The 19,038-nt window shown below is 46.3% G+C and overlaps 1 protein-coding gene across 1 annotated transcript in view; it reads left to right on the forward strand.

Moving 5' to 3' along the window:
- Positions 1-19,038, forward strand: part of zgc:153039 (uncharacterized protein LOC767698 homolog) — a 56,833-nt gene that overhangs the window by 2,674 nt on the left and 35,121 nt on the right. The window contains exons 2-6 of the mRNA XM_061046161.1: positions 2,042-2,176; positions 3,429-3,566; positions 3,693-4,001; positions 6,304-6,411; positions 6,493-6,604. Of these exons, the coding sequence (XP_060902144.1) occupies positions 2,042-2,176; positions 3,429-3,566; positions 3,693-4,001; positions 6,304-6,411; positions 6,493-6,604 (802 nt within the window). The remainder of the gene's footprint in view (positions 1-2,041; positions 2,177-3,428; positions 3,567-3,692; positions 4,002-6,303; positions 6,412-6,492; positions 6,605-19,038) is intronic.

Genomic DNA, 19,038 nt, shown 5'->3' on the forward strand with positions numbered 1-19,038 from the left:
TGGTGGATGAGTGTAGTTACGTCTCTTTTGCAGAAATGCCGTCTGAAAAAGGTTGTTGCCAATATCTGAACTTGTTTTGTTGCACAAGTTAGAGAGGCGATGTCGGGCGGACTTTTTCCGAGCTTTGGCGGGATTGAAAACTGTCAAAGGCCAGTGGCTCAGAGTTCTTGATTGAACTGGTTCGTACAGAACATCTCAGAAACGGTCTTTGGTCGGAAGAATTAAGCTCAAATTTGAGTCATAAAAATCCTGATAAATACTGATTAGTTTGAGCTTTGTGGAGGAAAGAGGCTGAATGTAACTTCTACCAAAGTCCAAGTGTGATTTTTGATTATTGCAGTAATTCCTCTGAGCTGTAATTAGGGACTACAGTAGTCCCTAAAACCCTGAATCAGCCAACATCAGTCCTCCAGTGTAGGCTGGGAACCAGACTAATCCACAAGCCGGTGTTTCATTTGCTTGCTCACATTTATCGATCTTCATCCGGCTTAATTCAAGCTGGACCAATCACAACTGCTGAACTATTATAGGGCAAGTTGAATATAAAGTCTATAGAAGAGTTTAGTCACGCACAACCAAGACGGCTCCCTGCTTCCAATGTGGAAAGTTTTGAGTTCATTGCATGACTTTTCTATTAGACTGTAGTAGATTCTTCTTCTTCTTTACTCTTCTTGGATAAAGGAAACTCTGAAGGTTTTTACCTCGGTGTCATCGTGGACCTGTAAACATTTCATGTGAATAAAAAGGCTTTTATCACCTTTTTCTTCCCCTCAGATACATATAGAACCTGTTTGTCATGTTTTGATGGGCGGAAGGATAGAGACCCCGACCAATTAATCAGCTGGCCAATAATAGTTGGTTGAAAGCCTTTGTTGTCCTTTATACAACGTATGAGAAAAATAAGTCCTGGTGGCTGGAACAGCAGTTTGTGCAAGTATTCACCAAAACATCGGACAAAAAAAGCACCAATAGGGAGAGAGTAAAGATTGAAGATAAACCTCAGAAAGATATCGGCCGATATTTATCAGTATTGGAATCGGCCCTCAAAATCCCGTATCGGTCAAACCCTCAAAATTATATTGATTCTTTGGACAACAATGTGGTGTTTGGCGATGTCACAAAGTCTGCCATGAGGTACGATTTCAGACGTTAATCTGTTCCTGTTTAAATCTGTTACATTTCACCCAAACCCAGTTAAACTGTAAAGTGCCCCATTTTTTAGATTAAAGAAGCAGTATGTAACTCTGACCCCTAGTGTTTAAAATGGGTACTGCAGTCTAAATTCTAAACATTGTAGAGAGCTGTCTCTCCCCCCGCCCCCTCCTCTCTAGAGTCGATGCTCACGCAGGTTGCCATGTGGTGGACACTGAAGCTTCAGTGTTTATCCAGCTCTGCATCGGTCTGTAAACCTTTCTGTGTTCTAACCTCTCTCCATTTTTCAAAATCATCTCCAATATTGATCCTAGTTTGAGCACGTTTCTGCTCGTGGAGCTTATTAGAAACATGCAGAGGCTTTTTAGGTCGGGTACAATCACTTCTATCTGAACCAGTTCTCTTGCCCGCTTCCATCGCTGCAACACCTGTTGGTTTGACCTGATAACTGCTCTCATATCTGGAAAACCGAGGGGCGTCCAAAACGGCCGTGTGGGGGTGCCTTAAAACCGGCTACCTGTACAAATAACTGGATGGATTAATTGATAATTGGTAGAAGATGGATCAAAAAACATTCCAGGAAAGTAGATTTGCCTTTCACTCTGAGGAAGTAGAAATGTAAGAATGAGTCATTTAGTGCGAGAGCAGATGGTGGTTTTCATTATGATGCAATAAAAGATTCCCAGAGTGAACTGATGGTAAACTTCTGCAGTCTCTCTTTCCAACACTCAATGGCTATCAGAGTGGCCCTCATGCCACGCTGTCGTTTCACTTCCCAGTGAATTCAGCTTCCCGTTTTCATCTGCACTTCTTCACAGGCAGCAGTTCTGCTTCTGACCGGCTGACCTGCTTTTATTCTGACAGTTTCTGTCTTTGTTGTTCCTCCTAGGGTTTGCGGTCGGTCACTCTGGACTCTACCAAGCTATCGCCATGTTCCTGGTGGCCTACTTCATCATCTCCATGACCGTGCTCTCCGTCTGTGCCATCTCCACCAACGGAGCCTTGGATGCTGGAGGAGCATACTGTATCCTCAACTCACACACACACACACACACACACACCAGGCCTGGCCCACATGTAGGGGGGTGTTAAAACAGAGGTTGCCGTCCACACGCTCAGTTCTCAAAAACATCTTCGTCCACATGAAAACACAAAAATCTAACATATTTTGACATGAGAACGCCACGCCAACAACGACGTCCTTGACATGCATAGATGTTCTCGCCATTCCTCTGCAATGGCCTTTTAATTTTAATGTCGCGCACCGCACGAATCGAGCTTAGTGAGATCGATGCGTTTGTAAAAAAACGACACGCATTGGTTGTTGGTCGACCAACCTACTGCCTCCAACGCTCTCGAAAACACCGTTAACGATGAGGCACGGAGCCGAAGCGTTCCAATAGATCACCATTTATTTATCTAACTGTCTCCAAACGATCTCCAGTTGTTCGAGTCCAGGAACAAATCTGAGTCATCTGTTGTTTAATATCCACATGTTCAACCCAGCCGGCCCACCTGTTTCTCTGTGTTTCAAGCAAACTCAGAATTTAATGAAGTGATCAGTGAACCGCTTGATTCTGATCTGGGGACTTTAGACCTCGATGGAAAAAAGACAACGATGAGCTGAATAAAGCGTTTTATCCCTTTTAAGGTGTAAAGTTCCTGGATCCTGTAACTTAACGATCACCTTCCTGTTAGTGTTGATACCGACCATCAACACGATGGTCAGTTGGAGTGTTCCAGTCGGATTCTCAGCAGTGTGAGCTTCCTCTGGCGTCTCAGCTCCGTCAGTCCTCTACAGCAGATACACAAAGCTTTTGTTTCTGCAGGATGTTGGCGCACTGAGCATCATATCACCACAGAGCCGATCGAGCAGGAGAGGAAGTCAGACACCGAAACGACATCCTGTTTATGTTCAGAATAAAACACTCCGTTTTGAGGGCTCAGAACAATGACCTTATGTGTGTTTGCTGTTGTGTTTATACGGTTTTATACCACATACAGCGTATTATCTCACACTGTCGCGGGTGTAATCTGTCATTACCGCGGGAATTCCTTTTTTCTCTGCACGCCAGCTGTCCGGCGGTGCTGCTCCGTGAGAACAGGAGAACAGGAACCTTGAAAAGTTCCCTCTTGAAAGGTTCCAGGTACTTAACTCTACTCTGATTTTTATCTGGACTCTCTAAAAGGAGACAACCAGCCCCTTCATACCTCTAAAGTAAAGACTAAATCTTTCTAGCTCTAAAGTCAGTAATAATCTCCTTAACTTTGGTCAGACATGATAAGTCGAGCGCTGGGACCGGAGTTCGGTGGCAGTATTGGCATCATGTTCTTCTTTGCTAACGTGTGCGGCTGCGCTCTCTATGTGCTGGGTCTGGTTGAAGCCATCGTGGCCACCTTCGGAGTACCAGAAGGTGAGTTCAATATTTTATAATGATCTCAAACGGGGACGGTATGGTCAAGCTATTCAGTCAATGTTTACATTAACAAATCTCCCCCCTCGTCTTTCCCCTCATCACATCCTCCCTTGACCCTTCTAGATGGGACGCTGCCAACGTCCCACTTCCAGGTCCTGCCATCAGGCTACTGGTGGTCTCTGCTGTACGGCACGGCTGTCGCCCTGCTGTGTCTGCTTGTGTGCCTGGTGGGCGCCCACATCTACGCCAAGGCCACCTTCATCATCTTCCTGGTTGTCATGGTCGTCCTGGGCACCATCTTTGCCAGCTTCTTCGCCGTGCGACCTCGCACCATCACGCTGCCCGGTTCGCCTTTCTTCAACGGGTCCGAGTTTCCCACCACGGGCAACTTTACGGGCTTCAAGCTGGACACTCTGCTGGGGAACCTGAACGGTAAGGGGGGCGGTATTTACTAGATTATAATCAATCAACAACATAGACGACGAGGGGAGGACTGGTGGTGGTTTGGTTGTTGGGAGTTGCAAATCGAACTAATCCGCCTAAATGTGTTGAGACTTCAGCTTTAAGTGAAGTTCAATCAATGTCGGCCAATCACAGGGCTGACATGGAGTCACCAGTTAACCTAACGAGCATGTCTTTGGACTGTGGGAGGATGCTGGAGTACCCGGAGAGAACCCACACATGCACGGGGAGAACATGTAGACACCACACAGAGAGACTCCTGTCAGACGAGGATTCAAACCGACAGCGCTAACCACTGAACCACTGTGCAGCCTCATGTCACAATCACGTCGTCAAAATAAGAGCAGTAGGATTTATTTCCATATTGTTCAGCTGTTACGGTGATGAAACTCATTGTGCCCCTTGATTGCCACACGGCCGTTATGAACTTAAACTTGTGCCAAACTTGTACAAATCTTAATTTTGCCATCAGGCCAGTGGCAGACTTAAAGACTGGACCTACTTCATGAGTAAGTAGGTCAGAGGTGAACTGCAGTGGGAAATAATGTCTTGTGGAAATTGAATCAATTTTCAATCTATTGCTGTGAACCGGTTTAGTTGCGAGTTAAGCCGGGACTCAATAACAAGCCCTGTGTTAAAGTGTAAAGTTGGATTGGAAATGCAGCGAGGAATTATATAGATTTATTGTTTAGTAATGACAGATTTGAACTTTTTAGGCCTTTTATTTTTTAATGGTTGGTGGATGAAGAGGTTGGGTCGCGGTGGCAGCAGGCGTATTAGTCAACCCAGACTTTCCAGATCCTCCTAGGGGGATTCTGACGCGTTCCGAGGCCAGACTGGATATATAATCCCTCCAGAGAACTCTGGGTCCGCCCCCGGGGTCTCCTCCCAGTTGCGTGTCTGGAAAGCGTCCAATGGGAGGCGTCCTGGAGGCGTCCTGGAGGCATCCTAATCAGATGCCCGTCCCATCTTAACGGGCTCCTTTCGAGTAGCGGCTCTTCTCCGAGCTCCCCCTGAATGTCTGAGCTCCTCCCCCTCTCTCTCAGGCTGAGCCCAGACACGGTCACTACCCAAACATCAAGACCACAGGTGAGGGCTGGAACGAAGATCGAGCGGTAAACCGAGAGCTTTGTCTTCAGGCTCAGCTCCCTCTTCACCACGCCCGCATTACTGCAGACACTGAGCCAATCCGCCCGTCCATCTCACTCTTACGCTCTCTGTGAACAAGATCTCGAGATACTCGACCTCCTTCACTTGGGGCAAACACATTTCCCAAAAAGCTTTATACAGGAACCTGCTGTGGTGACGAGTTACGACTGATCTGAACATGTTCTCTGCTCGTCCACGGACAGCTCACCACTCTGCACTCTGTTTGCAGGAATTTATTTTCCCACTCACATGATTCCTAAGCTAAGTGGCCTTAATGGGGGATGAATGCAGACACATGTGAGAGCTATTATACTGTCAAGCCTTGAATAATCCTAAAGTCACACTGAACAGGTCACAAACACTCAGACACACATATCAGTCTATAACCACGTATCTCACTTCAGAGAGAAAAGAACCATCTTCATTTATTCTGAAATCCTCTAACTTAACTCTTAAAGGAGCAGAATAACCAGAGTGAAGAGGCGGTGCTTTGCTGCTGTGGTCGTGTTTGACTATCATGCCGTCACGTACTTTGTGCTGATTGGCTGAAAAATAGAACTTTTGGAGAGTAAAAATGTGTTTGGTAGGGTTGAGCAAAGTCTCCTCAGCAGCTTTGGTTTATATTTCAGCTGGAGACATATTGGTATGAAGTCTGACTGTTTTGGTATTGATCGTATGTAGGATGCACTGCTGCATTAGTTTAACATCGATATTGGCCATGTCGACAGACATCAACACATTGGTAAATAATGTGGCATGCACCGATGTCAGTAGCCAGGGGCGTGTCCAGACTCCACCCCTTTAAACTGGGGTGGCCTGACGTTTGTGGGCGCACGCAGATAAGTGACTCAAAAACAAAGATGTATGAGCAAAGTCTTCATTTAAAGAACTTAGCTGGGCTGCTGCTGCCTCAAAATTTACGTTTGTTAGCGTATCTGATCTTTGCTGGTCCAGGCAACAGTAGACGAGCAGCTCCATGTCCTATGAAGTCAAATTACTTTTCTTTGTGTTGAGGTGTGGAGGCAAGCAGCGACAGACTCAAGGGAACGTTCTGTTTGAGAGTGACGATGCTGATAATAAAAAAACAACAACACTGACTTCCTGCTGTTATCTCCTCCAACAGCTGACTACACCGTGGATTACACTACAGGAAATATGATGACCTTTGCCACCGTGTTCGCTGTGATGTTTAACGGCTGCACCGGCATCATGGCAGGATCCAACATGTCAGGTCAGTGAAGCCGTTTAGAATCCTTTTAATGTGGGTGTGTGTGTGTGTGTGAGAGAGACCTTAAATCTGTCTGTCTACCAGGTGAACTGACCAACCCGAGCTACTCCATCCCCCGCGGCACCATCACAGCCGTCATCTTCACCTTCATCATCTATAACCTGCTCAGCGTGCTCGTGGCGTGCTCCTGCGACCGGTCAGTGTCACACAAACACACGAGCACCCTCCTCATAAACACACAGCCGTGGGAAGGCCGCGACACAGATCCAAACAAAGTCATTAAACCTCCGTGTTGATGACGGCGTGACGGCGGCGCTGTAGAAACAGATACAGCAGATCAAATCCAATACTTAGTGACTATCACATAATGCAAACAGGGTTCATTTTCTGCTTCAACAAACACAACTGAAGCGTCAGTGAGAGCCAATCTCAGAACCATCTGTGCTGAGTGCGAGCGTTATCCAACGCCAGGTGTCCGATAATCCATCTGAACAACGGCAGCATGCATGGATGAAAGTGGACAATATGATAGAGACTTCTACTCTGTGAAACAACGAGCAGTGTGACTTCATCAGGTCGACATTGGGTCATCAACAGTGATGGAGTTTTACATCTTTACATGTTTGTCAGGGGAGGTTGAGCAAATTCACCCATCAATGCAAAGAAATCAGCCGTATTTTGCGGGGGATGGGTGCTAATGTCCAACCCTGATGTGTATAAATATGTGTTTCTCAACCCTGAGTTGGATTTGGAGACGTTCCCAGTGCCGGATTACTTTCCCAGTGACCGATAAAGCGACGAGAACTCAGCTTAAAGATTAAGAAAAGAATCCAAGAGGACCCATCACGCTTCTTAGACCGGCTCGGGTTGTAAAACCATCTCACAGTCGTTGAGTTTAAAGGGTAACTAAACCCCAGCGTTTCAGCTGAAGTGCATAGACCGTGGAAATTCAAATAATGCCATTCGACCGCCGATGTATCAACATGGACAGGGATTGGGGAGGGGGGGGGGGGATAAAACACGCCCACTCTGTTCTTTGTGCTGTCACCATCAGCTGTAACATCAAGCGGCCTATGCGACACACACACAGAAACTGATTAGCAAGTTTAGCTCGGTTATTTAGCCATGAAGCGACGACACTTTAGAGACAGAAAAGTGGAGGACTTCTCTCCTTCAGAGTCTCCTGTAGACCAGGACCACAGCAGTCCAGATCCAGATCAGTTTGAACTATGCTTAGGGTTCATTAACAGGGTCAGCACCTCCAGGTCCATGTCTATTGGACTATGCTGTCTCTGGGTGGGGAGTGACTCTTTTAGTTGAAGTATCTCAGGGTCTCCTTCACAGTGAGGGTGAGACAGGCGGATTGGTTCAGCGTCGGCAGTATTGCGGGCGTTGTACCGGACCGTCGTGGTGAAGAGGGAGCTGATCTTCGTTCCAACCGGACGCCTCCTTTTGGAGGTTTTCTGGGCATGCCCAACTAGAAAGAGACCCTCAGGGTAGAGAGATCAACTAAAGAGAAGAACATACTGGAGAACAGGAAACATAATGCAGCAGGTTCATGAGAGCACGGAGATGGTAGAGGTGGCGTGCAGACAGTCTATGGTTGTGCAGCGATCACAGGGAATAAACGTCACCACCCCCTCCCACTCGCTCCAGGTGAATTCTCCTGATTATATCCTGCTGCGTTCTCACATCAGCTCACTCTGACTTTCTGTAGAATAAATATGAGGAGGCTGGAGGAGAAACTCCGGGTGAAGAGAGAAACATTCAGCTGTTTGTGTTCACACATGACGCTCAGCACGGAAATATCAGGAGTTTATCAGGACTTTTCTGTATGTGTGAAAGCAGCTATATGAATGTGTGAAGTGAATGCATGAATTAAAATGATTATAGAACAAAGACGAGCTCTTCTGTGCGACCGGTGTCACTCCTACTTGATATCTGACCATCTCGACTCTCAACTCGAGTTCTGTGATCATTAATGATTACGTGTTTCTCACTGCTGAGTGGGAGATGGAAACTTTCTGTGTGACTGGCGGTTATTTCCCCACTGACCAATAAAGCTTCTAGAAATCGGCTCAAAGGCTAAAATGCAAATCATAATGGACCTGGTCCAGCGCTCAGACCGGCTCAGTTCTCACACTCAAAGATTAAGAAGGTGAAGTTTGTACACAGCCAGCAGGAAAAGTGAGAGAGGGAAACGATTGTAGGGTGATGTGAAGGTTATGATGGATACAAATGAATGATTTATGTCTGAACCCATGACATGGATACACACGTTTAACGTTAACCATGTGGTTAAAAGGACGGGGTTTTTGGGGTTCGTATATTTAATCTATGTACCTACTTTTGTACGTTCACAATAGCTAAAGTTCTAAAAAAGTGTCTGTTTTCATGTACTGCTCCTCCTTGCTCCCTCTACGCTCTGAGTCCGTCAGCTACGCTCTGCTGAGCCCCCACTGTTAGACCCCACGTGGGCCAAGTCTGCTCTGATTGGTCTGCCGTTCCGCTCTGTCGTTATTGGTCAGTCGCTCAGCACGGTTCTCGGAAATGTCCCGCCTCTTTTACATTTATATTGGGGAATGCAGCCACTGGCTCCGTCTGAGGGAAGCATAAACATTAGCACCTTAGCACTACTGTGCTACCGCAGGCTGCGGCATATCGTGGGCGTGCTACAGAAGTTAACGGGCGTGCATCATGAGCTGCAGGGCTTGCCACAACGAGTCAATGGGCTTAGATCAGTGATCTCACACTGACAATGACATCGGACTGACATTTTTTTATCGAGGGGGGCTAGAGCCGAGCGTTACATGCGGCTAATGCTACAGCTAACAGGAGGAGGTAGGAGAAGCAGCGTTTCTGCGGACTTTGAATTTTTGCAAATAGATGTGCCTAAACATGCACAGGACACTTGGAAAACACACTAAAGAGCATAAAAAAAAACCAGAAAAAAGCATAATATGGGACCTTTAAAACAGCAGCCAGAGGGAACGCTTAACACCCTCCGCCCCCGCCCTCCGCCCTACCAATGAGGAGAGAGTGTTTGCAGCAGGTCGCAGCCACCTGGAGAAACAGCACGCCGCCCAGCACCTTCTTTTAGTGCTCTGCCTTTTTTTGCTCGGCTTCTCCAAGCGTTTCGCCTTGAATGTTTCAACTTTTCAGAAAGGTGCTCTTGACATCCCCGGCGCTCTTTTGAACCCGCCAATCATCTAGTAGCTAATGGGGTCCTTGAACATTCGAACTCTTATCATGATTATATCCGTCTCTTATGGCGAGGAGGAATCTGGAAGCTTTATTGGTGACCAATAGTTTCTCCTCAGTGATTAATAATAAAACTGCAAATCAGATTTCATAGAAGCCGAGCGCTTAAGTTGAAAATTTTTAAACTTTTCAGAAAAGCGCTGCTGATGTCATTGGTGCTCTTTTTCCAAATGATATGCCTGGTATCTTTTCCTCCTATGGATCGTGTCTTGTACCCACATCCTCCTCGCTCCGTGTCTGATCTCAAATATAAAACATGCAGTAAAAAGTAGCAGAGCAGTGTCGGTCATACAGCGGCCGTTGTCAACAGACTGTTGTGATAGAGACAGGACGGATGTGCAGCGCTTTTCCTCTCAGCGCACAAACGCTTTATGCAAGCGCTCCCGAGTGCACAGCCAGCGCATTTCAGCCCGGAAAGACACTGGGTGGACACGGGGCCTAAGCACTTTGATTACACCTGAGAGTCAAAGGAAACACAGATGTGCAGAGACATTTTAAAATGACTCATGCAACGTAATCCTGAAACCTTAGCTGTTAGCATGGGGCTAACAGCTAACAATCCATCAGGTTGACAGGCGTGTTTCCTCACTCTTCAGAAGGTTAGAGCGTTAAAGTCTTAACCTCAAAGTGGATTCTTTCATGCTTGTTTTCCCTCGCTCTGCCTCCCTCCCTCCCTCTCTCTGTCTCTCTCTCTCTCTCCATCCGTCTCTCTCTATCCTTCTTAGCTGAGCGCCAGCGTTCAGTATTGATGCAGCTCCAAAGTGAGTGTTGCCAAGGTGCTAAACTGACATGACAGGGCTATAAAAGAGCATCAGAGATCAATCGTGCTATCATTTACCCCGCCACATAGTACTCCCAGTTTTCACTCAGAATAACACATTACACCAGGACTGTATGTGTGTGTTCCTTTCATCCTTCACTTATCAGAATATCTTTACTGTATGAGGAATCAGTTATGTAGAGTATGCAGCTTAACTGGGAGAGCAACGAGGCGAGAAGCAGAGCGAGTGTTTTCAATAGTATCAAGTCACCACTGAGGCCCCCAACTCACATGACCCCAGACAGAGGCCAGACGGCCCCTCACATGACTGTGTGTGTGTGTGTGTGTTGCTTCATGTTTGTCAACTGTCACAGGAGAATCAATTGGGAGCAGGTCAGAGGAGATGAGCAGAGTCACTAATCTAAACACATGACGGCTCCGGAGCTGCATGCCTGAGTCTGCGCTGTGACAAGCCGATGGAGATCTCTGTTAACATTTTACTCCTGATACCTGCAGCCACATGTGACATCATGCCATGAGCTTGATGTGTGTGTGTGAGAGAGAGAGAATGCAAGGCTTCTGTGGAAACCTGGTCACAGAGCACATGACTTACAGTAGAGAGGAAATGTAAAACATTTTTGACACTGGGCAGGATGGGAGGGGTGGAGGGCAGGGGGGTTAAGGGAGCCCTAGTGTCGGCTGGATGAGTAAACCATCCACTTCCTCTAAGCAGAGTTGCATATTTGATTATGAAATAGAGAGGGAGTGATCTCTCAAGGGTGTAAAATCCTGTTTTATTGGTTTCATGCTCAGGACGTCACTCCCCGTCTTATCTTTGCTCAGCTCGGGGTCGTTTGGTTTATTGAGGCTGACCAGAATTAATCTGATATGCGTGTTATCTCACCAGAGTAAACCTGTCACCGTGTCTTTGAAGCGCTCAAAAGAGACTTAAAAAGTGCAGGCCAGGTGTTTGCGTTTGTGATCTTTGACTAGTTTGTTTTTAAACGCTGATTAAAGCTGGAAAGCAAGAAAAGGTCAGTTAAAGATCCAGTCAGGAGCTTTCTCCTTCAAAATGAAATACAGACTTATGTAGGGACCTTCAAAATAAAATACAGACTTCTCCTAAAGTAAAGCTGCTCCATCGTCCCTTCTGGGCCTCCATGTGTGGTGGTGACTGTGTCTGCAGAGACCCTGGCCGTATCCGAATTGCCAAGTACATACTCAATCTTTCAGTAGGCAGTACCTACTATCCGTGCTGCATACTGTTAGTACCTACTATTCAGTATGCACACACAGTAGGCAGATATTTGTGCCTACTTCATCTGATTCATTCAGTATGGAAGTGACGTCATTTACGTTTCCCGAACCGGCCGCATCCACCCGTTTTTATTTTTTATTTTTATTTTTTTAGCTTTATTCAAGAAGAGTAATGCTCATATACAGTCAGGTAAACAAAAAACAATATCACAATGTAAATCAAGTAAAAGGCAGATTAAATAACTAAATAACATACAGTACATAAAGGAAAGTACAAATGAAAGACAGTAATATACAGAATATAAAATAAACCAATAAAGACACATTTAAATAGTGAAATCATTATTTAAATAGAGGGGGAAAGGTTTTATAATAATGCAGATATTTGTTATATTTTCTGTTGTTAATTAAAAGTAGCGATTTCAGTCGGGTCTTTAACTCTAGATTAAAAATGTATTAAATTAATCCACGCTCGCTTGTTTTGATTTGGAGGCAGACGTGACGATTTACGCATCCGATCCATACTGCATGAAACCCGGAAGTTAGTATCCATACTGAAATGTTCAGTATACTGAGGTGGACCCAAAAAATGCATACTGAATGACCACGAAAGTTCAGTATACTGAAACTCCATACTGAAAAGTACGTACTGCATACTGAACTGTGACTATTCGGAAAGGGCCCCTGTCCTCTGACTGGATTTTACTGTTCTGGTTTGTTCTGGTTGACTCGGGACGTTTCTGGGCGGAGCTGGTGTGTTTCCTCCAGCCAATGACAGCGCAGCAGGTGAGTTTAGGAGTGGAGACAGTTCAGTGATTGGACATGATTCAAATCGTCAAATATGACAGATGCGGATGTAGCAGCAAAGAAGAGAAAATATAATCACAGTGAGGAGAAACATCAAGCGGATAAAGCTCGTTCTAAATCAAGGGTGAACCTTGTGTTATCTTTTACCCGTGGACGTGGAGTTGTTCTGCTTCCTGTTGGACAGGCAGGTGACAAACACCGGCGATTAGCTTGTTCTAGCGTGCGTTAGCTTGCAGTGTAGGTACAAGCAGTAAACGTAAATGCTACGTCCTGCAGGGGGCGGGGCTTCTGGGGGGGGGTGAGCCCAGGAGGAGGGGTCCAGTTTGAATGTTGTGTTTACAAACAATTCTACTGACTGCGCCTTTAAAGTAATCGTTTGGAAGGACTTATATTTCTCAGTGTTTCTTATCTTGCTGAAATATGTGAATAAATCTCACCATGTTGTGTTATCTCTGCTCCGTTGAAATGCGGGCTGGAAGTTATTGGTCTCACTTCCCCAGATAAACACAATGGGCTCATTGTGCTGAGTGATAAAGGTAAATCGACGTTATGTGTCAATGACAGGTCACCCGACACGATCAGGAGAGGAGGTGTGGGCAGCAATCGGCCCCGTCAGTGAGCAGTGACTTTAAATATGCAGCTCTTCTTCTTCTGATGGGGGAAACAGAAGCGTTTTGTGCTTGTTTGTTTGTTAGCAGAGTGCTGAAGAGTTCTTCTTCTGCTTGCAGGAAAACATTCTCATTCAAGGCTGTTTCTGCTTCATTAAATGAGCTCAGTCCTGGAGGAAATATGACCAGCAGTCCCCAAAGTGCATCATAAAACATTATTGACTTTCTGTTAAAAAAAAAAAAAAAAAAAAAGGAATTAGAGGAGGACTAAAATTTATCACGGGTCAGAGATTAAAGTAACATCGTTTTACTGAGTGCAGATTGTTCCAGAAATAAAGACGACTCAAGTCATTCATTATAAGAAGAGGGTCACAAAGTTACTCACAAAGAGAATATCCTCATATCTAAAGAACTTTCTTATACAAGGAGCATTGAGGTCACCAGTCTGTTCCTGCAGGGGGCGCTGGAGTCCCATCAATGGCGGTCTCCATGCTGGAAATGCTGACTCAGTCTAACTTTCAGTCAGCCTAACAACAGACTGAGAGCTGGAGCTGAGGCAGGTTTTAAACCTCCTGACAAACTGTTACACCGCACCAACCTGTCAATCAGGTCAGCTACACGCCTTATTGTGAATAACTCTTATCCTTCATCAAATCAAAACTGATGAGTCATCAAAACATTCACCCCCTGTACAGTGTGTGTCGATTGAGACATGAGCCAATCAGACCTATTTGTTTTTTTGAACCAGGCTGTAAACATGTTAATCTCTGCTGTAAAAACAGGCTTTTAGAATGGGTGTGTATGTGACTTCTTGTGCTTCTGCAGCCAGCCTCTAGTGGACACTAGAGGAACTGCAGGATTTTACACTTCTGCATAGGCTTCATTGTTCAACACCAGAGGTTGCTGCTTGGCTTTAAGAAGAGATTTTAAAGAAGACAATGAGTTTGTCTGCCTGAGAGTTCCTCGGTCACCTTTTGTGATCAGTCGAGATCGAGGAACCACAAGTGTGTCCCCTGCTGGAGGGTCAGGAGGCAGCCGTGAGACTCGTATGGATATAGCAGGTCTCAGAGTAAAGCCTGGTCATCAAGACGTAAAGAACAAGCAGTAAGATCTTAAAAATCAATTCTAAAACTCACAGGTAACCAATAAATAAACATATTTTCATCACACATGATCATTCCTACGGTAATAAAAAGATGAACTGTACATGTGATTTTAAAATTGACTTTAAAGGCAGGGTTGATCATTTCCTCCAGATCCACTTTTTTTGTCTTTAGGTCCTGACAGAAATTAATAACTCATGTTCTCTGAAAAAGGAACAAAGAAAATCTGTCATCTGTTTCAGTTGTAAGTCTGTAAAAACTTCAACCAATGTCTGCCTAGAGGTACCAATCTGATGAACCAATCACAGCCTCCCTGTCTCCCTGCTCGCTCTCTACCCCATGCCTGCTCTAGCCCACACTCAAAGAGCGTCACCGATGACGGAGTTTATACTGAGAGTTTACTTACCGCTGAATGAGACATGAGACGACGTAGTTTCTACACAATGCAAGAGATGAGCTGAGGTCCACTTCTGGAGCCACGGCGCTCATGCATGTGAGTGAGGGGGCGTGGCTTTAGAGGGAGCACAGAGGGGACGGTGCGGGTGTAGACGGAGCACTGAGGGGATGCTTTCAACATCATGCTAGTTTCTGAAAATGACCAACCCTGCCTTTAAAGCAGTTTCAAACTGGAATTCTACACGACTCATCAGAGGATTTGTAAATCCCTGACTTCGAATAATGTGGACAGTGAAAAACAATATCAACATTTTAATATCAGCTCGAGCTTGTTGATGTTCTGGAGGAGTTAAAGCTGCTAACAAAAATAAATGAATAAACTCTACAATGTCCTCGGAATAAAATTACGTCACATATCACTGCAGGACCAGGGACCTGTTAATGTTTGGAAAAGACTCAGGAATGTGAACTTTATTAAGATTGAAATGATTCAAACTCCTTAGATTATGAAAGGAGTCTTCACCTTTCATAATCTAAAACAAAATGCATGAGGAGAATTCAGTCCCTGTTGTAGTTGCAGGAGTCGTCCACAGAGTGGCAGTCCTGCTCTCTCGTTGCCAGCGCAGCCATGCTCCATTTAGTGGGAAGATTAAGAGTGACAAACTAACCTTTACGTGAAGCTCTTCTAAATTGCCACCCTCTGCAAATTCTAGTTCTGCATCGTGGCTTTAAAAGGCAGAGCAGTTAAGAACATTTAAAGTGAATGTCAGGGAGGGGGGAGAGCGGTCCTCACAAAGGATTGTTCTGCACGGTGAGGGGACCTCTGTGTGTGTGTGTGTGTGTGTGTGTGTGTGTGTGTGTGTGTGTGTGTGTGTGTGTGTGTGTGTGTGTGTGTGTGTGTGTGTGCGCTGATGTCACAGGATCAGTGCCTCCTCTCAGGTGTGAGATCGGGCTTGTCAGTGTGTGCTCATTATAATGAGGTCATTTGACTTTAACTTGAGCTTCGACATCCCTGAACATCAATTACTGTTTTATAACGTCCTTTACGTGGCGTTCTCATCGGTCAGAGGATTCCTGACAAATTGTGACGAGCAGAGAGAAAGTGGGAAGTCGAAGAAATCTGGAAACTCTCACACGCCTTTTCCCTAATCACACGTTAACCTCCTGAAACCCGAGCTGTTTTACGCTCGCTCATATTTGGAATAAGTCGGACACATAAAGTTCTTTCACACCTGCAGAAAACTCCTGAAGTTCTCGTGCAGAGCGTCATGTGTGAACACAAACAGCTGAATGTTTCTCTCTTCACCTGGAATTTCTCCTCCAGCCTCCTCATATTTATTCTGCAGAAAGTCATGTGTACGTGTGTGTGTGTGTTTTTTCTGCTGCACAGCTATTAGCACTGCAAAGCAAACGGAGCTCATTTTGGATGTAAACGCCGTCCCACTGGCTTCCAGGTCGCTGTTAAAAGAGCGGCATCATATTCCGTGTGTTTTGAGATCATCGCTGATGATGGCGATGAAGGCTCGGACGACGGGAGATAGAAGCGGGGAATCTATTAACCTCATGTGACCAGCTAGCCGACCATGACAGATTGCCCTGTCTCTACTTTATCAAGCCCTATTTTCCCACTGTGTGCGTGTGTGCGTTTGGCGTGTGTGCGTTTGCCGTGCGTGCGTGTGCTAAACCAACAGTGAGTGAGCATGACGACTCGTTTGGTTGCACCTCAGTTTTGTATTGTTTCAGAACTGGTTTCATGCCTGACTGTTAATAACGGGTTCAGAGTGTGGGCTTCTCTGTTTTAGCTTGATTGAGTTTTTGTGTGAGACTCTAAGCCCACACGCACACACAGACGCACGCACACACACACACACACACACACACACACACACACACACACACACACACACACACGTCCTCCTTCCAGTGCCGTGCGTCGGTGACCTGTGGGCTAATCCGTGCTGCGCTGTAGAAGCTTTGTATTAATAACTGACTTGATAATTATATTAATTTGAATCTGCTGGGCTTTCTTTTGTTGTGCTATCTCTGACATGCAGCCTTGTGAATGTGCGCGCAATCTGCACACACCCCCGAGTGTCTCTGTCTCTCATCTCTGTGCTTTACACACATGCACACACACACACACACACACACACTCCTAAAGTCACATCTTTCGTCACAGCTCTCTTCCTTTCTTTAGCGTCCGTCGTCAAAGAAATGCCGCCTGTCTTTTGTCTCTTCGCCCACGCTTCGTCTATTTCCACTCCTCTGTTTCTGTTTTCTTTATTTTGTATCTCTGGCTTCCTCTCAGTCTCTTTACTTTGTTCACTTTCTTATCCATTCATCAGTTTCTCAGCAGCTTTAGTACCTGCCTCTCTGCAGCTTCTCTTCATGACTAAGAGGACGTATTATCCCCCTTTTCCACCTTTTCAAACAGTCCCCTGTGGTCTAAATGAAACATCTGTGCTGTGCTTTGGTCAAAATATAACATGAATCAAGCATCAGAGGAGGACCCTGTATAAACCAGCTCTCTCAGAACGCTCCGTTTTGGTGTGTGTGTCTCTTTAAATGCAATGAGATTCTGTTTTCAATGAGGACAGTATTTCTCTTCATGTCTTTGGGACTTTGGAACGGTTCAGTTGAACTCCTCCTTTAATCCCGCCTTCAACAGGAGCAGAGGAGACATGTTTATAAAACCATAAAAAAAACATAAAATAAAATCTCAAATCGCGCTCTTTGTGATGCTTCCTTCTTCTGGAGTGTGAAAGACAAAGTGAACATTAACCTCGTGGTTAACCGTCCACCCCATCATCCCTTATTACCTCCTCGTTCTCCGGCTTTCTGCAACACACTGGATCCATTGTTAGGCAACAGGTCCAGCATCCCCTCTCTCCTCATCCCCTCTCCCCTCATCCCCTCTCCCCTCATCCCCTCTCCCCTCATCCCCTCTCTCCTCATCCCCTCTCTCCTCATCCCCTCTCCCCTCATCCCCTCTCCCCTCATCCCCTCTCTCCTCATCCTCTCTCCCCTCATCCCCTCTCTCCTCATCCTCTCTACCCTCGTCCCCTCTCTCCTCATCCTCTCTCCCCTCGTCCCCTCTCTCCTTATCCTCTCTCACCTCGTCCCCTCTCTCCTCTTATCCTCTCTTCCCTTGTCCCCTCTCTCCCCTCGTCCCCTCTCTCCTCGTCCCCTCTCTCCTCACCCTCTGTCCCCTCGTCCCCTCTCTCCTCATCCTCTCTACCCTCATCCCCTCTCTCCTCGTCCCCTCTCTCCTCATCCTCTCTCCCCTCGTCCCCTCTCTCCTCGCACCCTCTCTCCTCATCCTCTCTACCCTTGTCCCCTCTCTCCCCTTGTCCCTCCTCTCCTCATCCTCTCTGTCCTCGTCCTGTCTCTCCCTTCGTCCTCTTTCTCCCCTCATCCCCTCTCTCCCCTCATCCCCTCACACCTCGTCCCCTCTCTCCTCATCCCCTCACAGCTCGTCCCCTCTCTCCCCTCGTCCCCTCTCCCCTCATCCACTCACACCTCGTCCCCTTTCTCCTTGTCCACTCTCTCCTCATCTTCTCTCCCCTCATCCTCTCTCTCCTCGTCTCATCTCTCCCCTCATCCCCTCTCTCTCCCCTTATCCTCTCTCCCCTCGTCCCCTCGTCCCCTCATCCCCTCTCCCCTTGTCCCCTTTCTCCTTGTCCACTCTCTCTTCGTCTTCTCTCCCCTCGTCCTCTCTCTTTCTCTCTCTCTGGGCACTATCGCCCCACAGCAGGATTCTTGGCGCCCGTTTCCCCGTTCTCCCTGCTCTCCCTGCTCTCCCTGCTCTCCTTGTCCATCATTCATCCATCCATCAACCCAGCCATGTTCCCTCCTTTTGTTATTCACCCCTATCTCTCCACAGCAGAGATTCTAGTTACTCTCCCCCCCTCCTCCGTCTTCTTTTTCACTGCTGCCCTGTTAAGGAGGGGTGCGAGTAACAATGGCGAGGGTGCAGGCCAGGTCTCCGACAACATGTCCTGTCTGGTGACAGGGGGTTAGATTTCGGGCTTTGGATTCAGAATGTGTTGGCAGGCACTCGCTGTTGTCCCTGAAAGATGTGAGGCCTTTTATTATAATTGATGAATAAACCACCTGTCGGCCGTGAGCGGTGCTCAGCTCGTATTCTCATCCAATCGTTGATTAGAAAGTTAAAGAGTCGTGATGTCACTTCAGAGATCCTCCAGTCTTCAAATCTGCTGTTTCAGATTTCAATCTGTTCTCTTTAAGAAATCAAACATCTGTCGGGGGTTAATTTACATTTTCCATTAATTAGATAAATAAGAATCAATCATAGAACTTTAACCCTAAATGTTAAAGCTCCTCCAGTCTGCTGCCGGCCGGCCGGCCTCATACCATGTTCTACGTGTTTACACAACAGCTGTATGTATGGTTAGAAAGGCCCGCCTGGGGAAAAAGC

Source organism: Labrus mixtus, chromosome 9, assembly GCF_963584025.1.
Source record: "Labrus mixtus chromosome 9, fLabMix1.1, whole genome shotgun sequence".
Lineage (NCBI taxonomy): Eukaryota > Metazoa > Chordata > Actinopteri > Labriformes > Labridae > Labrus > Labrus mixtus.